The following is a 19,395-nucleotide window of genomic DNA, read 5'->3' as shown; positions in this document are numbered from 1 at the left end:
TAAATAGGTATTACCTTTGGTTTCAACTTAAGGGATTTCTATTTCCTGAACAAAATGTATTGCTAGCCAAAAAGCAGGGACTTAGTAAAGAAATAAAATGTTGAGTATTTTTAGCAAATTATTTTAAAATATTGTCATGTTTACCTGTAAGTATTTGGAAAGGATTTTAACTGTGCATATTTTTCAAGGCACAATGTCTCAGAGACTTAGATTTTTACTGAAGAATGTTATCTAAGAAATAAATTTCTTGTTTGAGTCTGGTTTGGGATGGATACATTTTGAAAATGGTTAATATGGTAGTTTACAAGGATTCATGGTTTAAGCTATGCTGCCAAGACATATCAAAAGACTACTTAACTGTAAATTCCTGTCATTTGGTCAATCCGTGTTTGGCCTCAACACAAGCCACTAATTCAAATCAGTTCCATCAGAACCCTACAATTATATGTCTAAAAGTAAAATAAAACTTGGATGCTATGATTATAAGTTAAAAGATTGCTGAAGTAATATAAACATTTCATATAGCTGTTGGGCAGAACTACAGCATTTATCTAACATAAGTCGGAATATATAGAACACAGTTGGTTAAGCTGCTTAGTAGAAACTCTAAAGTTGTGCGTTTCTATAGAAAATTTTACTTTTCTGTTGAAAACACTGCCCTAACCTCCATGGTCTTTACTCCCTTGGTCCTTTTAGCCTCAACAGTAGACATGTCAAAATATGATCAGATAATTGTGTAATAGAGTGAACATCTGGTTCTTCTCTTCGCCTAGTAATTTTCTCAGATTCTAGAGATAAATGGTAATCAGTGCTGAGAAAAGTGAATTAGTGTTCATGTGAAGTCTGGGTGTATGCTAATCATTCTAATCATTCATAGAATAATTTATCTAACATAATTTTCTTTTTATTGGAATGATAGAAAACTTTGAAATGTCACAGTTTGTGATTTTTAAAAAACACCCATTCAGGAGTCTTGTTTCGCTTGTGGTGGTCTCCTCACTTTCTGGTGATACTCTCTGCTCTTTCCCTCCTCAGTGTTCGCTTCACTGTGGTCAGTGACCCTCCTGAGGACGAGCAGGACCTGGAGTGTGAGGACATTGGCATCGCCAGCGTTGACCTCGCTGACGTGTTTCGGGAAGGGAGAGACATCATCGAGCAAAATATCGATGGTACGGGTGGAAGTATTGCTCAGCCTGTACCACCAGCAATTGCTGAAATCCAAAGCCTTTATTAAAACCTTTTTGCTGGCTGCAAAGATGTTGAGTCACACACTAGCTGAAGCCTTTGCAACTCAAGCTAACTTTCTGTTGAAGCTGGAATCTCTCCCTGCATCCCCCTCCTTCTCTGCCTTCCTTTGAGTCAACAAAAATTTTTAAATAATTGTGTTTCACAAGGAATTACTCATTTTGTTAGCATGGAGGGGTCGGGGAGTGTGACAATAATTTGGCCATTGGATTGTTTTTAATGTTGTTTATAGAAGCCTCATGCTGTCAAGCCTCATTTCAGCTAAGGCATGCTATTCTGAGTGATCGTTATAGTGTCTTTTGCAAGGCTCCTCTTTAATTCAGTGTTACAATCCGGTGATAGAGTCACAGCTAATAACTCTGAATCATTTTGGTCACTTGCTTCTCATCAGGATTCAGGGTGTAGTTAGGGATTCTTTACACAAAGTCCGTTCCTCAACTTTCACCTCATCAGGTATGAGTCCCACCAATGCCTAATTTCTACTCTTTATCCTTATATAACACATTTAGAATCTGCTGAAGGAATTGTACTTTACAAAATCAAGACTTTTAATAATAATAATCAGGGATGGCCTGAGCTATACAATAAATGGAACAATGAGGCTGAGTCCTAGTCTCACTTCTTAAGTCAGCAGAGCCATCCACAGCTGGAATAATGTAAATGGTTTGTTAACTCATAGATTCATGCGTTAAGTGAACACTTAACTGAGCACCTCTTAAGTGCCAGGCACTCTGCTTATACCATAATTCAGCCATCAAGTTTGCCCTGGATATTTGTCAGTGCTCCAAATTCAGAATCAAGCCAAATAATTAACCAAGTTAGACCAAGTAACCAAATTAGAAACCTCTTCTGGGAAATTTTATAAATGGTACGCATCACATACATATCATATACATGTCACAACTTTGGCAAGCATAGAAGAAAAAGATGAGAGGATTAAAATATTAACCTAAATCCTATAAAGACAGCCAGGACCAAGAGACAAAAAGGATCAAAATTATCTCTGCTTTGTATTCTTAATCTCTTCTCCAGTCAGTTCTGTTTCACACACCATCTTCTCCTTCTGCAAGACCACAAATGACCATATTGACCTGATGTCAACAGCCATTGTGGCCTTGTTCTGGGAAAGAGTCAGAAAACTAAAACACTAGTCAAGTCAGGTTTTTATTGCTTTGGCAGACATAGACATGAAACATCCCAAAGAAGAGGTGATGACTCCTCTGTGTGCTGGGGACCGCTTGTGCCTCAGCAGTCTCCCTTCCTGCTCATTTCTCTACCTAAGTCTTTGTATATTAAGTTTTATATGAACATTTCCTTACAGATTTTCTTGGAATTAGGCACACACACATTAAAAGTTCAAGAAAACCACACATACAAAAACAAAAGAAACTATATAGACTCCTAAGTGCTCTCAGACTTACCAGGTCCAAAATTCTGGCTTTGAATCACTAGTAGGTATCACTGTTCACAGAGGGTGGAGTCTGAATCAGCAGCCCATTTCGCTGCCACCCCTGAACTCAGAGAATGATCAAACAATCTCCCTTTGGCACACCACTCAAAGCTGTGCCTCCTTCCCAAAGAAGCCCACTGACACTCAAAAATTTTACATCTCCTTTCCTGCAACATCTGTTCATAGATCCTCAAAACGAGTCCATAGACCTTAAGATTCTGGATCTGCCATTTTAACTTTTTCTCATTTCACATACTGTTTTTTAATATTTATTTGGCTGTGCTGCATCTTAGTTGTAGCATATGGGATCTTTAGTGGCGGCATGCAAACTCTTAGTGGCATGTGGGATCTAGTTCCCCAGCCAGGGGTCGAACATGGGCCCCCTGAACTGGAACACAAAGTCTTAGCCACTGGACTGCTAGGCAAGTCCCACATATAATTATTTTAAATGGAATGTTTTCCTTAGAAAGATAAATAAGCATTCCAAATTATGATCACATAATTTCTTTAGAGTGGGTTGCCATTCCGTGATTTGTTAGTGCTGTATGTTAGAACAAATTCTTCACTGTCATATCTTGATCCCTTTTAGACTTTTTGTTTCTTCCTAAGAAATTCTGATTCTATGTGGGAATCATTATCCTATAGCCTTTCCACTAGGTAAAGGTCAGGATCAGATAATTAGTTTTAACTCTACAAGCAATGTGTATCCATACATGCCTACATGCCATACCTCTCAAATGGGTATACACATTCATACCCACATGACAAATTTTAATTCTTAGATTTCTGATACCAGTGAATTTTGGACTTTTATAGAGCTGTTTTCATCTCTTCAACTACTATTTCAGTTAGGCTTATCTCAAGAAAAATCTGTTGAATGATATTAACACTTTTCTGCTATTCTCTCCCTAGTTTTGGATGCCAGAGCAAGTGGTGGAAGTATCGGCAAGCTCAGGGTAACAGTCGAAGCCCTCCATGCCCTACGGTCTGTCTACGAGCAATTCAGAGATGACTTGGAGGCTTGAAAGAAACTGTTCCAGAGGCGTCTCCTACTCCTGAGTAAATGCTCACATGAAAGTGCTTAGATGAGGTTTCCGTAATTACTCTGGTGTATATAATCTATAATTCATGGGAAGCTGGGGCGGGGAGGACTGGGGTTTGAAGTGTTCATGTTTTGTATACTTTTTCATTTGTTTATTTTTCTATTCCCTTCTTCCCATGACTGCCACCCCTTGAGAACTTAAGTTCTCCACAGTGGGCAACACCTTCTCAATAATTAATACCTACATGATAACATGAGAAAGTCTATTTGCATTTTCAACATTTCCTTATGAAGAACTGAAATGCAATTCCCATTTTTATTTTTAATAAGCAAAAAAGCATAAATCTTAGAAAACCTCTGAAAAAATACTTTTATGTTACCCCTAATTGTCCCACTAAATGGAATGCCTATGATTAGCCTCATTAAGAGTTTTATACTGTGAAGATTTTATTAGAAGCAGTATATGAAAATTACTTGGATTAATGTGTTAATCTTCCTCTTTAAAATGCTAATATCCATTTTATGCACATTAAAGCTCAGTATGCATTTTCTTTGATGCATGCCGTTTCTATCAATTAAATATAAAGAATGAGACTTGGCACCAACTTATTAAATCACTCCAAGTTTTGTTTTTCTTTCCTAAAAAGTATAGTTTTTCTTATTAATATTTGTATTGTTTTCAAATATTTGTAATGGTCTATGGATCCAGGGATGTGTGTATATAAAGAAGAAATATTTATACATGAAATTTACACTTTGAAAACTTAGCTTATGGCAGAGAAAGAAAATACTAAAAATATGACTCAGATTTTGATATGCTTAGTTAGACCTGAAACGAGTATCTTTTTATCATTTTTTAAAAATTTACATCAAGCTTGTACAATGCTCAAGTGTATCTGGATAACCAGATCCTTGAAAAGCAGCTCAGAAAGTTAATTTTCTAGCTTTTACTCAATCTCACTGAAGGATTTAATTGATATTTTTAATGGAGCTGTGAATCAATGCTGCAAAGGAATTGTCTCTAGAGGTCTAGGATATAATGCATTTCATTTTTTAATTTACTTTTTTATTTGTCATTTTCTTCAAAGGATTTTTATAGGCTGTGGGTTTTCACTGTTTGCAAACAGGCTATGTTCCTTCTTAAGCATATGTAAAGTATTCAGAGAGATAAGTAATTTATTAAAATCTACCTAATTTGCCGTGATATATTAAATCTCTGCTTCAGTGATCACAGACCATTTCATTTAGAGAATTAGGCATTCCCTCTTTGTGTGATTAAAGCTCTGGAAAATGAGTTCTTTGCTCCTATTTGTGAACATTCAAAGCCTGCTAATGGCAAGAAGATGGAATAGATTATGAGACAATTCATTACAGTTCAACAGAAAAAAAAAGCAGCTATAATGCAAAAATGCAAGTATGAATATCTGCATATAGTTTGAACCATCTGTGCTCTAATGGCTTCAATAATGACTCTCGTCTTTAAGAGGCTTTGAAATGACATCCGTACAATATTAATTTGTTGATGTACATTGTGGAACCAGTAGAGTATGATCTGACCACAGAAATCTATAAATTCTGTCTCTACCATTGGGCCTCCCTGTCTGGGGCCTGCCATCTCCAAGAAGAATCTTGCTCTCATCAAACTCGGCAAATCTTCATAACAACTCATTCCTCTGAAGCCTTCCAGAGACCACAAACATCTGCAGACTAAACCTCTCCAACCCTAGTAAACAGCCACATGTTTGTTGTCACTTCAGCTGGCTCTGAGCTCATCTTTTTGGCTTCTCTTTCTAGCTTTCTTTGGCTTTAAGCAGTTACAGTGTCATTAAGGCCCGTAATATTCCCTGCAGTAATTTAAAACAGCCGGATTATACCCTGGGATTAACCGAGTGGTTTTTGAGACATTTATTGTGGTATTCTCCCAGGAGGTTTGTATTATTGTTTTAAAACGTTACATCCCAAACTAAATGCCCTTTCTGTAGGGAGAAGACCGGATTGTGCTGACTTCTTATGATCTCGAAGTGGAAAGGGGAAGTTTTTATTATAAATCTGCTGAGATCTAGTCAACTGTATAGAATATATATCTCAGCTGACATCAGAGCACTAGCCACATTTCTGTCACTTTCGTGTGTACCATAACAGATAACGTAAGATTCCTTTTCTAGTTTTAAAATACTCAGCCTCAAACTACATGAATTTTCGCAAAACTCATTTTCATAAGTAGCTGAATAACTGCCGGCACACCCTGAAGTGGGTAAGTGATCCTGGGTGCTTTACACGGGTTTCCAGAATAGCTTTTTGTTTTGTCTTGTGTTGACCAGAGTTCATTGAACAGTTCCCCACCTTTTAGGATCAAGAGCAGTGTTTTTCTCTTGGTGAGCCAAGCCTGATCCATTAAGTATGGCTTGAGGGTAGAGGGGCCTGGCCACACAAATGCACCCATTTAAGGTAAGGCCTGTGTGAACTTACAGCTCTTGGTGTAAACGGACACAGTACACTCAGCACTTTTGGGGGCTGAAATGCTTTTAGTTTGGAAATATAAATAGAGATGTGATGTGGTATGTGGGAGAGTGTATTTTACATGTTTTTTGCCTACTGTAGTAGAAATGTCAAATTCCTAGCCACTGTCATGAGAAGCAGTTGACAAAAATAAGTTTTATGGTTTACAGTGTGGTTTACGTAGAGAACATTTCTCTTCACTCTCAGTTTCAACATGTTTTCTAAATTATCATGGTTTATTGCCGTTTAACTTAAATTAGTTTTTTTAAGAATAAATAGAGAATATATTTAATCAAATAAAGAACAGCCACGTTGAAATTTTGCCGTTGCTGCCATTCACTCATTACCACAAAATGCAAATAATTTCTGTGTATTATGAAGAAGTGTGGGCCGAGAGTGGTCGTGTGATTGGGAAGGCTCTGCGTGCACCCATGTTCCCACAACAAAACATAAATTATTTTAGTAATCTGACATCAGGAGCTATGACAATGAAAACCACTTCTTACACATGTTCTAACAAGAATCTGATTAACATTTCTGTGGATATGGAAAATAAGTTTTTTTAGTCAAACTGGCACGATTGCTGAATTCAGAATGATTTCCTTATGCTCTAGATATCGCAAAATGTGAATCATGTCTAAGAACAAATACGAGAATAAAATGTCATCTTTGGGTAGTACAAAACAACCAAGGGAGAGCTTCGGGGATATAAAACTATTGAGTGATTGACAATACCAGGATGATCATTCATCCCCAACTATGAGAGTACATTTTAATAAGTCACTCATGCCTGAAGGCCTCTGACCACCTTAGCAAAGAAAAACTAAACCCATGATTTATTACAGATTGGGCAACATGCCTAATTAGATCCATGAATGGGAGCAAAGGCAGCTTTCCTTCCTCTTTGTTCAGAACAAAAACAACCCGCGGGTCAACCAGAAAGCTAAAAAATATCAAAGCTACAGAAACAAGTGTTTCAAAATCTGAAAATTCAGAATGAGAAAACATCTCCTCATCCCAATCTCTTTTATCTTACAAGGTAGACTCTTCGCTTCCATTTCAAAGCACCACCGGTGGACTGCACCGACGGTCTGACCCTGGGAAGCCGGGCCGTGTTCCTGGTGCCGGCACACCTTTTGTTCTTGCCCTTTTCGTTTTCCGTATAACGTTGACTCATATTTATACCATGTTTCTCCTTCAGTTTTTCTGAAGTAAAACCTGGTTCCCTCAGACTCCAAACGTGAGCTCTTTTCTTTGGTAGATGCCTTTGGGCTTCTCCTTGCTTTTTGCCCTTTCTCACTCTTTATTGAGATGCGCCTTTCTCATCCCCGGAACAGAATCAGCTCTCTCCCATTGATTTCTTTTTAAATCAGATGTGCGTGTTGCTCTTTATATTTCTGTCCTCTGTTCTCTTCACACCTATATTCTGCTCTGACGTTTCCTCCCACCGGTCTATCCCCCTGCTCGCTTTTAGCTATTAGTCAAAGTGCATGTATTTCCTTCCTCTTTTCTTGTGCTTGAACCACAGCTTTTTTTAATTAATTTTCATCGTAGTATAGTTGTCTTACAATGCCATGTAGTTTCTACTGTACAGCAAGGTGAGTCAGCTATACGTATACATGTATCCCCTCTTTTGGATTTCCTTCCCATTTAGGTCACCACAGAGTACCATGCAGGGTTCCCTGAGCTATATAGTCAGTTTTCATTACTTACCTATTTTAGACACAGTATCAATAGTGTAGATATGACAATCCCAATCTCCCAATTAATCCTACTTCCCCTTTCCCCCCTTGATGTCCATATGTTTGTTCTTCTCTACATCTGTGTCTCTGTTTTGCAAATAAGATTGTCTATACCATTTTTCTAGATTCCACATATATGCAATAATATACAATATTTGTTTTTGACTTACTTCACTGTGTATGACAGTCTCTAGTTCTATCCACATCTCTATAGACGACCCAATTTCATGCCTTTTATGGCTGAGTAATGCTCCACTGTATATAGGGACCACATCTTTATCCATTCCGATGCTGATGGACACTTAGGCTGCTTCCGTGTCCTGGCTGTTGTAAACAGTGCTGCAGTGAACTCTGGGGCACATGTGTCTTTTACAGTTTTTCTCTGGGTATATGCCCAGGAGTGAGATTGCTGGGTCATATGGTAGTTCTGTTTTTAGTTTTTAAGGAACCTCCCTACTCTTCTCCACAGTGGCTCTTCTAATTTACATTCCCACTCTAAGCACTTCTTTAGATACCAGCATCTATGACAGTTAAAATGGCCTTCCCAAAACGTTTCACTGTGTTAAGTTCTTGTCTTAATTTAACATAACAGGGACACTCTTAGTCAGCCATTACGAAACTAAGGAAACAGCAAGCTAATTTTTATGTCTTTGCTTCTTGTACCTTTTTACAGTGAAGTAACAGAAGCTGAAACTCAGAAAGCTCTTATCACTGATAAGAAGCTGAAGCATAAGGTGTTTTTAAGAAATTTTAAGGAAATGTGTCATTAAAAATCAAGCTATGTATTCTATAAATGTATTTTGTCATAGTTTACACATCATCATTAACAACAGGAAAAGTAAGAGAAATTATGCAAGAAAACTTAGAGACTACAATACAGCCTAAAGACTGGGGAGACTTCTAACCAAGAGAGGAAAGAAAAGCTATAAAACAAGAGATAGAGGCATTAAATATGTAAAACATTAAGGTACAGTGACAGTTTCAATATCAGACAAAATCTAATGCAATGTGGAAAACAAGAGACAAAGATTTTATACTGTTAAGGGAACAACAAGTCAAAGATGTAGCCAACTTGAATACACACATGCACATACATATGTGCATACACACACACACACGCTTCCCAGATGGAGCAATGGTAAAGAATCCACCTGCGTGCACACACACACACACACACTGTAAATCCACCTGCCAGTGCAGGAGATACAGGTTTAATACCTGGCTCAGAAGATCCCCAGGAGAAGGAAATGGCAACCCACTCCAGTATTCTTGCCTAGAAAATCCCATGGACAGAGGAGCCTGGTGGGCTACAGTCCATGGGGTCACAAAGAGTCAGACACAGCTTACCAAGTGAGCACAGCACACACATAACATACACACATATATATATATATATATATTCATATATATATTTACACATATATACAGTAAATATTTCACAATATAGCCTCAAAATTCATGAAGCAATAACTGACAGAAGTATAATGACTACATGGGTTTTAATAGAGTTTAATTCTCAAGAAAGTGATACATCAAAAATAAGAAAAAGTCTAGATTTATTCAGTATGATTACTAAACTCAAATGGCTATAGAATGCATGTAGAACATTCAAAGAAACATTAACCATGTACTCAACCACAAAGGAAGTCTCTTTTTCCAAAGAATGAAAATCTTACAATTTGTTTCTGAACAAAATGCAATGAAATTAGAACTGAATAGTAAAAGGTAGCTAAAAAATAATTTCATCTAAAAGTTCAAAATACGTGTTTTTATTGTTCAGGGTTCTACTACGACAGGAAATAACCCAGTCCTACAACATAGCTAGAAGAAAATTCTACAAACTTCCCTTTATGTGTAAGTGAGGGAAATAAACATCAGCTCAGAAGCCCACACCAGAGGGTGCGAAGGGCAAGGGTTAAGCATAAGAGAAGCACCTGTGACACGAGCCTGGTGGTGGCAGAACACAGATGATGTCAACTAAGGTTCTCCCAGGAGACAGTCCACCCTGAGAGAGGAAATACTGAGAACAGGTCTGAGGCGTAGTGAGTCAGAGTATTGGTCACTGGGGAAGTGAATGGCAGGGGCTGGAAATGCAGAGGACCAGAGGCAGCAGTCTTGGAAAGACACCTCTCCTGGAAGAGAACAGGGCACTTTGGAAAGGGGAGGTCTCCCTTGGAGGCATAATAGTGAAATAAAGAAGGAACCAGCTGAAACTATGGGCCCCAGAGAAAGAGGACGGTGTTATTATCTATGTGCGTGTGTGCTAAGTCACTTCGTTCATGTCCAGCTCTTTGCGACTGTATGGACTATAGCCTATCTGAGGCTAGCCCCTCTGTCCATGGGATTCTCCAGGCAAGAATACTGAAGTGGATTGTCATGCCTTCCTCCAGAGGATCTTCCCTACCCAGGGATCGAACCTGTGTCTCAATATGTCTCCTGCATTGGCAAGCAGATTCTTTACCACTAGTGCCCCCTGGGAAGCCCCATAAAAGGTCATTTATTGTTAAAAACTGCACTTCACTATAACAACAAAAGAGGACACACTTAACCCAAGAAGTCTTTAGAAACCACCCAGATTCCTCCCCACCCATATGATTATCTGCCTTGGCTAGTCCAGGGAAATCCAAATCAACTTTTAATTAAATATAGAATCCTGCATCCATTTTCCATAAGGAAACAATGAGAAAACTTTTCAGCAGGATGGAGTTCTACCCCAGGAATGGTAAATTTGATAGTTTGGATCACCCTTCCTGTTAAGAGCAACTTGGGAAGTTCATTTTACATAAGCTGTGAGAAATTATAGGAACGATCTGGGAACAGAGGAAAGCCCAGAAAGTGAGCTGACCCCAAAGGCTGCTTTTCTCCTAGATGCAGCTGCCAATCTGAAAGCATGGGTAACAGGTTCAGAACTGAAGAGAGCTTCAAGCAGACTCACAGGGCTCTGAAGAATAAAAATTGTAATTCAGAGTCCACCGAAGACTTAAGAGCCCCAGTAAATACCCCAGACTCCAATTATATAGTTCTACTTTTTTTTTTACATACAGTGCTTGGTACACATATAAAATTAACTAGGCACATAAGGAGAAAAGACCACATGACTGAAGACTAAGACAACAGACTTGAAACACACATAAGTAATTCAGATAATGGGATCGTTGTCCATGAAATTCATCATGAGCTTGGAATTCATTAGGTGGATATTCAGCAAATCAGACACAATTGAAGAGAGACTTAGGAAACTTAAAAATCAGTTTGGATGCATGGATGGAAAGAAAAATGGAAAATACTGAAGAAAAAAAGAGGGAGCAGTTAATAAACCTGGGATTGTATGGAAAGTTATACAGGCACTCCTTGCAGATATTGCAAGTTTGATTCCAGACCATTGCAATAAAGTGGATATCACAATAAAGCATCACACAAAGTTTTTGATTTCCCAGTGCATATAAAAGTTATGCTTGTAGTATACTGCAGCCTATTTAGTGCACAATAGCATTATGTCTGGAGAAGGCAATGGCAACCCACTCCAGGACTCTTGCCTGGAAAATCCCATGGACGGAGGAGCCTGGTGGGCTGCAGTCTGTGGGGTTGCTAAGAGTCGGACACAACTGAGTGACTTCACTTTCACTTTTCACTTTCATGCATTGGAGAAGGAAATGGCAACCCACTCCAGTGTTCTTGCCTGGAGAATCCCAGGGAATGCAGAGCCTGGTGGGCTGCCGTCTATGGGGTCGCATAGAGTTGGACACAACTGAAGCAACTTAGCAGCAGCAGCAGCAGCAGCAGCATTATGTCTAAAAAAATGTACATACCTAAATTTAAAAATACTTCATTACTAAAAAATGCTTACTGTCATTTGCGCTTTCAGTGAGCCATAATCTTTTTGCATAGTAACACCAAAGATCACTGATCAGAGGTCACTATAACAAATAAAATAATAGTGAAAAAGCTGGAAATATGAGAATTATCAAAATGTGACACACACATGAAAAAATCTTGTTGGGAAAATGGCACCTTGGGAAAATTATCAAGTCAAAAGATTTGATCAGTATAGGGTTACCACATACCCTCTGTTTTGTTTTGTTTTTTTTCCAAAAAAAAGCCACATACACACAATATCTGCAAAGCACAGTAAAATAAAACTAAGTAGGCCTGTACACGATTGAAGTCCCAAAGAGGAAAAAAAAGAGAATCAGACTCAATATTCCAAGAGATAATGGCTAAAATTTTCCAGACTATGCATAAGACACAATTAGAAGAATGAATTAATCCTATATGCTTAAGCTTGATAAAGTTATTTGAGGCACATTGTGGAGAAACTGTTGAAAACCCAAGACAGAAAATGTTCAGTCAGAGACCACACTAAGACTGAGAGCTGACTTTTTTACTGAAACATTGGAAGTCATTAGAAAAAGAGTACGGAATACTTCTTGGGCCCTACCTCATATTCTCCTTCCCAATTTTTATTCCCATCTTCTCTCCATCTTTTATTCACAACCAAGGAAGTTAACTCCGCAGGGAAGCTCTTGACCAATAGGAGTCAGCAGCCAGTGGATGATCACTGCCCCTTTCCATCTCTCAGATGGAAACCCTCAAGTGCATTCTATAGGATTCCAGCAAGAATAAGTCCCACCACTTAGAGAGCTGAGCAACTTGGAAATACAACTTTGCACTGGCGTTTTCCTTCTCCTTTACTCCTCCCAGGCCCTCCCTCCTCTTCCTGGGACCATCTCCCAAATAAAGTTGTGTGCTCAGTCGCTAAGTCGTATCCAACTCTTTGCGACCCCATGAATGCTTGTGACCCCACCAGGCTCCTCTGTCCATGGGATGTCCCAGGCAAGAATACTGGGAGTGGGCTGCCATTTCCTCCTAGGGGATATTTCCGACCCAGGGATAGAACCCATATCTCCTGAACTGACAGCAGATTCTTTACCACTGAGCCACCTGGGAACCCAAATAAAGTACCTGCCTGCAAATCCCTGTTTCCGACCCTGCTTTGAAGGAACCTAGGCTAAGGGTAGCTACCAGGAATGGCCCTAGAAAGGAGAACATCACTATGGGACTCTGAAGCTGGGTTGCTCACTCATCAAATGGCAAAAGGCTGACAAGATTTATGGTAAGTGGTGTGATAAACCCTACCATGTGATAGATTCTTAATGATGGTGGATTAAGATGGTGTGTGTGGGGGGAGTGAAGCATGGTTATCAGCCATTTACTTTCTGAATTTATATTTCAACTTTGTAAGTTTAAAAAAACTTCTCAGTAGATGCAAAACTCCAGAAGAAATAAAACCAGCCCTGATGCCAAAAGAAAATGTTAATTCAGTATTTCAACATGAATTAAATATAATTTAGAAAGGAACTGCAGATAGGAAAAAAACAGATAGGGAGTTTAAAAACTCAAACTATACAAACTGGAACTTATAAAATGGGAACTGATGTTAGGAAAGAAATTGAAGAGAAAACAAAATGAATCTTGAATTACTAAATTATAATGTACCTAAGAGAAAATAAATATGGCTGAGAAGAGACTAGGGATGATGGTGGACAGAAGTAAAAGGAGCCAAGAAAATTAAAGAAATAGGTAGAACCAGTGAGAAAATGATAGTTTCAACATAGACAGGCAAACTTAAGTTTTCCTGAAATTAAAGAATACCTGAATCTACATATTGAAAAGGTCCACCATGTATGACAAGGTCCACCAAGTATGAAAACTACTTCAAAACAGTCAACTCTGAAATATATCCTAATAAAACAAGGAAACATTAAGGTTAAAAAAGAATATCCTTTGGTCCCCCAGGCCCAAAAAAAAAAAAAAGTCACTTATAAAGAAAATAAAATCTGGTTGGCATTAGATTTTGCAAGAGCAACTCACAAGACAGTAGTAAAATACTGATCAAAAAACTCAAACGAAGTGAAAACCAAGGATTTTTTTTTTATCCAACTCAGCTAAGAAAACCAATTTTTATTATGATAAAATTCACATAACATAAAATTAACTATTTTTAAATGAACAATTCAGTGGCGTTTAGTACATTGTTGTGTAACCACTACCTCTAGTTTCAAAACATTTCATCAATGTAAAATCCTGCATAAAGTAAGCATTTATACCCTATTACCCTCTCCCCAGCCCATGGCAACCCCTACTCTGCTTTCTGTTTCTATGAATTTACCTATTCTGGGGCTTCCCAGGTGGTGCAGTGGTAAAGAATCCTCCTGCAATGCAGGAGATGCGGGAGATAGAGGTCTATCCCTGGATCAGGAAGACCCCCTGGAGGAGGATCTTCAAACCACTCCAGTATGCTTGCCTAGACAATCCCATGGACTGAAGAGCCTGGCAGGCTACAGTCCATGGGGTCACAAAGAGTCAGACATGACTGAGCATGCACGCACCTATTCTGGATATTTCATATAAATGGAGTCATAAAATATATGACCTTTTGTGTCTGGTTTCTTCCATTTAGCATAATGTTTTTGAGTTCATCCACACTGTAACATTATCAGTACTTCATTCCTTTTGGTGGCTGAATAATATTCCATTGTATTAATAACCACAATTCATGTATGTATCCATTGATGGACATTGGGATTGTTGCTACCTTTTGGCTAATGTGAACGTTGCTGCTATGAACATCTCGATGCAAACATTTGTTTGAGTACCTGTTACCAACTCTTTGGGGTGTAAATCTAGACGAGCAATTGCTGGGTCATGTGATAATTCTATGTTACTCCTTCAGGAACTGACAAACTGCTTTCCACAACAAGTGAGCCATCTTAATCCTCACCAGCAGTGGTGTGCATGCTAAGTCACTTTAGCTGTGTCCGACTCTTTGCAACGCTATGGACTGTAGCCCACCAGGCTCCTCTGTCCATGGGATTCTCCAGGCAAGAATACTGGAGTGGGTTGCCATGCCCGCCTCCAGGGGATCTTCCCAACTCAGGAATCGAACCTGCATCTCTTAAGTCTCTTGCATTGTCAGACAGATTCTTTACCACTAATGCCACCTGGGAAGCCCTCTAGCAATAGTCGAGGGTTCCAATTTCTCCACATCCTTGCAACACTTGCAAAGACTCAAAATATGAAATTTTTCATAGTCATGAGTGTGGGGTGGAATCTCATTATACTTTTTTTTAAGTGAAGGATAATTGTTTTACAGAATTCTGTTGGTTTCTGTCATATATCAACATGAATCAACCATAGGTATACATATGTCCCCTCCCTCTTGAACCTCTCTCCCATCTCCCTCCCCATCATTATGGTTTTGATTTGTATCTCCCTAATGACTACCAGAAAAACATCTATTTCTGCTTTATTGACTAGCCAAAGCTTTGACTGTGTGGACCACAATAAACTGTGGAAAATTCTGAAAGAGATGGGAATACCAGACCACCTGACCTGCCTCTTGAGAAACCTATATTCAGGTCAGGCAGCAACAGTTAGAACTGGACATGGAACAACAGACTGGTTCCAAATAGGAAAAGTAGTACATCAAGGCTGTATATTGTCACCCTGCTTATTTAACTTCTGTGCAGAGTACATCATGAGAAACGCTGGACTGGAAGAAGCACAAGCTGGAATCAAGATTGCTGGGAAAAATATCAACAACCTCAGATATGCAGATGATGCCACCCTTATGGCAGAAAGTGAAGAGGAACTCAAAAGCCTCTTGATGAAAGTGAAAGAGGAGAGTGAAAAAGTTGGCTTAAAGCTCAACATTCGGAAAACGATCATGGCATCCGGTCCCATCACTTCATAGCAAAGATATGAGGAAACAGTGACAAACTTTATTTTGGGGGACTCCAAAACCACTGCAGATGGTGACTGCAGCCATGAAATTAAAAGACACTTACTCCTTGGAAGAAAAGTTATGACCAACCTAGATAGCATATTCAAAAGCAGGGACATTACTTTGCCAACAAAGGTCTGTCTAGTCAAGGCTGTGGTTTTTCCAGTGGTCATGTATGGATGTGAGCGTTGGACTGTGAAGAAGGCTGAGCGCCAAAGAATCGATGCTTTTGTACTGTGATGTTGGGAGAAGACTCTTGAGAGTCCCTTGGACTGCAAGGAGATCCAACCAGTCCATTCTGCAGGAGATCAGCCCTGGGATTTCTTTGGAAGGAATGATGCTAAAGCTGAAACTCTGGCCACCTCATGAGAAGAGCTGACTCATTGGAAAAGACTTTGATGCTGGGAGGGATTGGGAGCAGGAGAAGAAAGGGATGACAGAGGATGAGATGGCTGGATGGCATCGCTGACTCGATGGACGTGAGTCTGAGTGAACTCGGGAGTTGGTGATGGACAGGGAGGCCTGGCGTGCTGCGATTCATGGGGTTGCAAAGAGTCGGACACGACTGAGTGATTGAACTGGACTGAACTGACTGAATGACTAATGATGTTGAACATCTTTTCATGTGCTTCTTTACAGAAAAAAAAATGTTAAACAAGAATTCTGGGAGTATGGTACTAATAAATCCTTCCTGAGGAATCTACTGGAAGACCACTTTGGTCCAACTAAAAGACGAATGATGAAACTGTTGAAAAGACTGGTGGGTACACTGCCTGTATCTAACTATAGGGGAACAAGATGGAAGAATAGTATGCAGCAAAAATTACGTGCTCTGATAAGGTAGATTTGACACCATTCTATAAAGGGGAAATGGCAAAAGAAATGCGAGAGTAGAATAAATTCATTTTGGTTTCACAAAGATTAAAGGCGAGAGTCAAAGATATCATTTAAAGCAGACAAATCAGATAGCAGAAGCCTAAATAAAGCAATCGTGGGCATTATATAAAGATATTAGTGAAAAGATAATTACTAAAACAAAAACCACAAATCATTCTAATCACTGACATTTTTAAAAACTGAAAGGTGAAAAGAAAACAGACCAGAGAATGAAAAATACATAATAAATATAGCAGGAAACAGTAAGAGCTAAGACCAAGTATTTGAGTTATAATAATAAATGTAAGTGATCTTAACTAACTTGTGAGAAAGGATTTCAGATCGTCCTTCAAGGGAAAATTCAATTCTATACTGTAAGAGACACTCCTAAAACAAAGTGCAGTTATTAAAAGGGTAGGTAAAACTATAACCAGGCAAATGCACATAAAGAAATCAGAGACTGTGAACTTGATATTCGACAAGATGAAATTCATGGAGGGAATACGGCTCAGTGAGACAAAGGACACTTCATAAAACTAAAAGCCATAATTCATAGTGAAGAAACGAGTTACTAATAACTGCGTCGAATAACACAGCAGCAACCTTCATACAGAATACAGAAGAAAAACACATGGAAATATATTTAGAAGAGACTTGTAATCCATTCTTAATTCAAGACAGAGCAAATGGGCTAAATAAATAAACATGTAGAAAATATAAACAACACAATTCCAGGGAAGATCTTATGAATATACATTGAAGCCTTCACCCTTATTAAAGAGAATATTTTTTCTTTTCAAATACATGGCACATTCATGAAAACTGACCATATGTAAGGTCACCAAGAAAACATCAGTAAGGTTTTTTAAGTAAAAATAATGCAAACCAACATTACAATGTGATAAGGCTTAAATAAAATAAAATGCACAAAATTTTTTCCATCTGGAAAAATTTCAGTTATTAGACAATTCTTTAGCCAAAGGGGAAATATAAATTGAAATTAATTTCTTTTAAAAATAATGATTATGACAACAGTATGTATCAGAGTCTTTGAGATACAATTAAAGCAAAGGTAAAAAGAATACATAGATTAAATATTTATAAAAATCAAAATGAAAGTAATAATAAATGAATTAAATACCTATCTCAAAAATTAGAAAAGGAAGTTTAGAAAGTAGAGAGAAGGAAATAGCAAAGATAAAAGCAGAGGCAACTGAGTTAAAAACCAAATAGATCTAATAAATAAAAAGATCTTTCTTTGAAAAAAATCAGCAAAATAGATGTAATCATTATAAAAGAAAGCAAGCACAAGTACAGATTAAAACATGATAACTGGTCGTCGGGCGACTGTGGCAGCGGTCGCCGTGATGCCTGAGGGGCTGGGCGGCTGACGGCGGAGTAGGAGCGGGCCCTGGGCCCAGAATCTCTGCGCCCGCTGCTCGAGAGCGGCCTGCGCCATGGCCACCTCCGCCGCCTCCTCGGAGCATTTCGAGAAACTGCACGAGATCTTCCGCGGCCTCCATGAAGACCTACGAGGGGTGCCGGAGCGGCTCCTGGGGATGGCAGGGACAGAAGAGAAGAAGTTGATCAGAGATTTCGATGAAAAGCAACAGGAAGCAAATGAAACGCTGGCAGAGATGGAAGAGGAACTGCGTTATGCACCCCTATCTTTTCGTAACCCTATGATGTCTAAGCTGCGAACCTACCGGAAGGACCTTGCCAAACTCCATCGGGAAGTGAGAAGTACGCCTTTGACAGCCACTCCTGGGGCCCGAGGAGACATGAAATATGGCACATACGCTGTGGAGAACGAGCATATGAATCGGCTACAGTCTCAAAGGGCATTGCTTCTGCAAGGCACTGACAGCCTGAACCGTATTGAGCGTTCTCATCGTATTGCCGCAGAGACTGACCAGATTGGCTCAGAAATCGTAGAAGAGCTGGGGAAGCAACGTGACCAGTTGGAACGTACCAAGAGTAGACTGGTAAATACAAGTGAAAACTTGAGCAAAAGTCGGAAGATTCTCCGCTCAATGTCCAGAAAAGTGACAACCAACAAGCTGCTACTTTCCATCGTCATCTTACTGGAGCTAGCCATTCTGGGAGGCCTGGTTTATTACAAATTCTTTCGCAGGCATTAAACCTCCTGTAGGGAAGGGTTTGTGGACCAGAACTGTGACTCTGTGAATGAATGGCGTTAGAGGTGTGGAAAAAAATCTTATTGCTGCTGTGAACTAGCGGTTCAAGAAGGCACTGTGTAGCCAGACTGTGGGTGGAGGGAGGAAGACAGAAGACCACTGAAATGTGAAGGAACAGTAATAAGACCAGTATGATATACCAAGGTAAAAAAAAATAAAAAAATAAAAATAAAACATGATAACTGGAGATTTACCTCTTAAATCAGTGGCTATTCTACAATATCAAGAATCTTTTTTAATATCAAGAATCTTAAATTGCACAATTCTATGCAGATACATTTGAAAACCTAGATAAAGTGGATGATTTTCTAGAAAATATCGCTTACCAAAATTAACCCTAGTAGAGATAGAAAGTTTAAAAGGTCAGTTTCCATAGAAGAAATATAGTTGTTAAAGGGTTAATCCCCCTAAAGTACTAGACCCAGAAGGTTTCACAGATGAATTCTAATAGGCCTACATAGACTAGATACTTTTAATGCTAATCAAACTGTTTCAGAGATATGAATGAAAATTTCCATAATCTTTTAAAGAAGTGAATGTATCACTGTTTTGCAAACCCG

The 19,395-nt window shown here is 38.9% G+C and overlaps 1 protein-coding gene and 1 pseudogene across 4 annotated transcripts in view; both read left to right on the top strand.

Moving 5' to 3' along the window:
* RPGRIP1L (RPGRIP1 like) overlaps nt 1-6,554 on the top strand; it is a 100,552-nt gene extending 93,998 nt beyond the window's left edge. For all 3 annotated transcript variants that reach the window (XM_013971052.2, XM_013971050.2, XM_005691981.3), the window contains exons 25-26: nt 1,036-1,169; nt 3,608-6,554. In XM_013971052.2, the coding sequence (XP_013826506.2) occupies nt 1,036-1,169; nt 3,608-3,720 (247 nt within the window). In that variant the 3' untranslated portion in view covers nt 3,721-6,554. The remainder of the gene's footprint in view (nt 1-1,035; nt 1,170-3,607) is intronic.
* LOC102182337 lies at nt 17,979-18,916 on the top strand (annotated as a pseudogene). The gene has a single exon (XR_001919582.1). The product of XR_001919582.1 is annotated as a vesicle transport through interaction with t-SNAREs homolog 1B pseudogene (transcript).

Source organism: Capra hircus, chromosome 18 (assembly GCF_001704415.2).
Source record: "Capra hircus breed San Clemente chromosome 18, ASM170441v1, whole genome shotgun sequence".
In the NCBI taxonomy this organism is placed as follows: Eukaryota; Metazoa; Chordata; class Mammalia; order Artiodactyla; family Bovidae; genus Capra; species Capra hircus.
This window is presented reverse-complemented; position numbering and strand designations above follow the sequence as displayed.